The sequence below is a fragment of the Cebus imitator genome, unplaced genomic scaffold, assembly GCF_001604975.1.
Source record: "Cebus imitator isolate Cc_AM_T3 unplaced genomic scaffold, Cebus_imitator-1.0 Scaffold136, whole genome shotgun sequence".
In the NCBI taxonomy this organism is placed as follows: Eukaryota; Metazoa; Chordata; class Mammalia; order Primates; family Cebidae; genus Cebus; species Cebus imitator.
Genome location: NW_016107451.1, coordinates 2,572,055 through 2,576,584, shown reverse-complemented (window position 1 = coordinate 2,576,584; position 4,530 = coordinate 2,572,055). Strand labels below are relative to the sequence as shown.

The window sequence follows — 4,530 nt, the reverse complement described above, 5'->3', positions numbered from 1 at the left end:
TGCCTAGGCTGGTCTCAAACTCCTGGGCTTAACTGGCCTCCCAAAGTGCTGGGATTACAAGCGTGAGCCACTGTGCCCTATCATTTTGTTTCTTTGGTATATATTCATCCTTGGCGGTCAATTCCCTCTCGGGTATCTACTTCTGTAAAATGCCTATCAGTTTATTGCTAAAGACAAAAAAGCCACGCAACTACACACTTTGCTGTGAGTGTGCGAAATGAATAACATGTTATTCTCTTTGTTCTACATCACAATCTTAGCATATGAATCCAGAAATATCCTTTTTATGTGCCAATAATGCTACAAGAAGAAAATGTGAAACTAAGTTGTCCTTTCTGCTTAAGATACTATATGGCTCTCAGGGATTTCTAACTACCTTAAAAATAAAGTATGGTTTCTAAACTGGAATGGAGAGAGAATGGGCAGGTAAAATGGCTTACCACCCTATCAACACAGAGTAAAGCCCAACAATTAATATGGCCTGCCTACACAACGTAACACCTATGCAGAGCTTTCGCCAATGCTGGTACTTCTCAAATAGGAACAACCAAGGCTCGCCAGATATTAAGAAACCCCAGCAAGATAACCCTAATCAAAGGAATATGAGAGGATTATAAGATTATTAGACCATGTTATGTTCTAATTATATGGCAGGCAATGTTCTAAGTGTCTTACATTGATTCACTTAATGCTAATGGAAACCCAATGAAGTAGATACATTATGCCAGAGATGACAAAGCAAATAAATATTAAAATCCCTACGGTCAAACAGCAAGTAAGCAACAGAGCCAGGCCCCAGAATCCACGCTTCTTAACTTTTACAATACTCTACTGTTCAAACATGGGAAAGGGGAGATCAAAATGCATGGGCTGCAGAAACAGAGGGAAACTTTATCAAAAAATTAAAACTGTAATCATATCCTAAGAGATATAAGATACTGCATCTGGACAATAAGTAAAATAGGAAAAATGACCAATTAGAGAATAAGGAACTCCTGGGGGATAAATGAAAGCTAAAATATATATTCAATAAAATGACTGCAGGCTGGGCACAGTGGCTCATACCTGTAATCCCAGCACTTTGGGAGGCAGAGGCAGGTGGATCAGTTGAGCTCAGAAGTTCAAGACAAGCCTGGCCAACATGGCGAAACCCTGTCGCTACTAAAAATACAAAAATTAGCCGGGCACGGTGGCACATGCCTGTAATCCCAGCTACTCAAGAGGCTGAGGCAGAATCACTTGAACCCAGGAAGTGGAGGTTCTAGCGAGCCAAGATTGTGTCACTGTATTCCAGCCTGGACGATGGAGTAAGACTATGTCTCCAATAAAATAAAATTAAAAAAAAAAAAAAGATTTTAAAAAACAAAGAAATCTCTCTCCCCCAAAGTAGAACTGATAAAAACTTAGAAACAGTGCCTGCAAAATTCTAAGGAGGAAATTCCTATCAGCCAAATTAAAGGCAATTTCAGAAATGCAAGGAGATAAAAAGTTTACCTCTCATCTTCCCTTTCTTAGTAAGATACTAAAAAATGGTACACAGAAAAAGAAGGCATATGCCAAGATGGGAAAATATGGGATTCTGGAAATAATGATGCCAACTTAGAAGGTCTAGAAAAAAGGTGACAGTTGTGTGGCATATCTAGGTTATAGGAGAAAAATTATACAGTGGGTAAAATGACAAAGCATCTGGAAAGAACGGAGAATATAAGAATATAGAAGGAAGATTAGGCAAGCAGAAGAATGCAAGGTGAAGGTTAACTGGAGGAAAAACCAAAAGCTGTACCACAAAGGAAATCTTTCCACAATGTATTGAGCTCTACAGGGACTGATTGTAATATAACTATTTAGAAGGATGAGGCAAAGGAAATGAGGGAGGTGTCAGTTAACTCATCATTTATCATAAAATGAAGGCAATTTGAACTCAATGTCTAAATAGATAGCAGTGTCATTTAATATGCAAAGTAACTTCTAAATCTTTTAGTCTGGACTATTTTACCAAACACATGTGTTCATTTAATATTTTTTTTTAGTTTATTGAAAGAAATGTTTACAATATGATACCAACAGAAGGGATGAAAGTGTGTTGTGAAATTGCAAAGTCTTCATTCCTTTTTCTTGGTTCTTTGTATTCAAAGATGCTGTTCAGTGCGTTCTGTTCTTCATCTTCTCTCTTGTTCGTTTTCCAGGTCTCTTCTACAGAAAAAGAAATACCACATCTGGTCACACAGCAGCTTGCCTTCTGCCTGAGGGTGAGGATGAACAGAAGAGAAGGGAGGGGGAGGGCTGGAAGTGGGACGGGGAGGCTGAGCCTGCTCCTCACCCAGGCACCTGGGCTCACTTACATTTGATCCTTTCTTGCCAGGCCTCTTGAGGCCTCTGCCATGGGCCGTCTTGGCCCGGAAGCTAGATACATCATCATAGCTCTCCCGAGTGTTCCACTTTGAGCCTTTCTTCTTTCCACCAAAACCAAACTTCTGGTTTTTATACCGTCGTTTAGCACTGGGCCTGGAAAAGAATGGTCCTAGACATCACCCGCAGCACTGTTAAGTCTGATGAATCTGATGGCCCAGCAATGCTTTTAGTTTCCTTTCTATGAGCAAAGCCCCTTAGGCACTACTGTGACCCAGAATCTCATCCTTGGCCCCACAATCCTATGCCATAGCCTCTCGAGATAAACTCATCTAGCTCATCTATTTACAGTTCTAACCACCAGGGCAGGAAAATAAAGCAAGAAGCAGGGAAGGCTCCACATATATCACGTGGCTTCCTACTGTCTTTGGAAAGCTTTCTATTTTAACTAAATCTTGTTAAATCAGCCTCAGTTGTGTCTATTCCTCTTAAGGGTAAATATATGCAGTTAACATTCAAATGTAATACAGGTCATCCAATAGGGATCTCAAATTCAGCATCTCCAAATTCACATCATCTCCTGGACTGGCTCTACTTCCTGTACATACGCGCTCACTGGAGGCTGGCACAGCTCCTGCCAACCCAGACACACAGGCTAACATGTGGGAGTCTGCCTTGGTTCTTCTCTCTCTTTATACCCAATTCAATTACTGAGTCCTGCTCATTTCACCTCTTAAATGTTTCTGCAATCCATCTTCTCTTCTCCCTCAGTTGCCACTTTCAGTTTATTATCATTGCACATCTGGACTTGTCTCCTTGTCAATTTCCCAGCTTCCCTCAAGTCCATCACTTATACAAAATCCACTGTAATCTTTTTAAAAACATGATTATGACCTGCTCATTATTGTCAGTACAACCTATAACCTAGTCTCCCCACTGCCTTCTGGACAAACCCCAAGTTCCTCAACAAGGCAAACGAACAGCCCAGGTCTCCCCAGCCACATCGCACCCCTCCGTGCCTTGCTCTGTATTCCCAGTGACACCAAGGACTTACTGTTCCTCACAAAACCCTGAGGTTTCACATCTCCATGGCTTTGCTCTTTGTAGCTCTTTCTTCTTCCCAAACCCAGCTTCTCTCCTGTTCTCGTGGTTAATTCTTACTCATGCTTCAGGCAATGCTCAAGTCAACCCCTCCTCCAGAAATCCATCTCCAGACCCTGTCAGGTATTTTTTTTTTTTTTTTTTGGCAGAGTTTCGCTCTTATTGCCCAGGCTAGAGTGTGAAATGGCGTGATCTTGGCTCACTGCAACCTTCTCCTCCTGGGTTCAAGCGATTCTCCTGCCTTAGCCTCCTTAGTAGCTGAGATAACAAGCACCCACCACACACATGGCTAATTTTTTGAATTTTTAGTACAGACAGGGTTTCGCTATATTGACCAAGCTGGTCTCCAACTCCTGACCTCAGGTGATCTGCCCACCTCAGACTCCCAAAGTGCTGGCATTAGAGGCATGAGACACCGTGCCCAGCCCATGTAAGGTATTTCTAAAAGCTGCCTCAACACTACTCCCCAAATGCCTCTATCATAGCACTTACTATCTTACACGGAAGTGATCATTTCCCCTAGACCTGGTATCTAGGTATGCAAAACACTGAAGAGCCTGCATTCTTCTTTTAATCTTCATACTATGAGGCAGATACTCTTTCCTCAACTTAGCAGATGAGGCAATTAGCACTTAGAAAGGTATGGTAACTTGTTCAAAACTGCCCCACTACTGAGTGGCAGAGCCAGGGTCTGAGTCCTAGGCCTGAACTCTCAACCATCACACTGTGTGATGGGGAATCAACTTTTACTCAGCATTCACTTAATGGGTGCCACATACTTAAATGTACCTTCTTAGGCTGGGTGCACTGGTCACGCCTATAATCTCAGCACTTTGGGAGGCTGAGGTGGGCGAATCACTTGAGCCCAGGAGTTCAAGACCAGCCTGGCCAATGCGGTGAAATCCCATCTCTACTAAAAATACAAAAATTAGCTGGATGTGGTGGTGGGCACCTGCAGTCCCTGATACTCGGGAGGCTGAGGCACAAGAATCACTTAAACCCAGGTGGCGGAGGTTGCAGTGAGCCAAGATTGTACCACTGCACTGCAGCACGGGTGACAGAATTAGACTCTGTCTAAAA

General features: G+C 42.5%; 1 protein-coding gene across 1 annotated transcript in view; it reads right to left on the bottom strand.

Annotated features, from left to right (window-relative positions):
• Positions 1-2,012: 2,012 nt before the first annotated feature.
• Positions 2,013-4,530, bottom strand: part of EBNA1BP2 (EBNA1 binding protein 2) — an 8,783-nt gene continuing 6,265 nt past the window's right edge. The window contains exons 8-9 of the mRNA XM_017541745.1: positions 2,343-2,505; positions 2,013-2,193 (exon numbers count right to left, since the gene is read on the bottom strand). Of these exons, the coding sequence (XP_017397234.1) occupies positions 2,143-2,193; positions 2,343-2,505 (214 nt within the window). The 3' untranslated portion in view covers positions 2,013-2,142. The remainder of the gene's footprint in view (positions 2,194-2,342; positions 2,506-4,530) is intronic.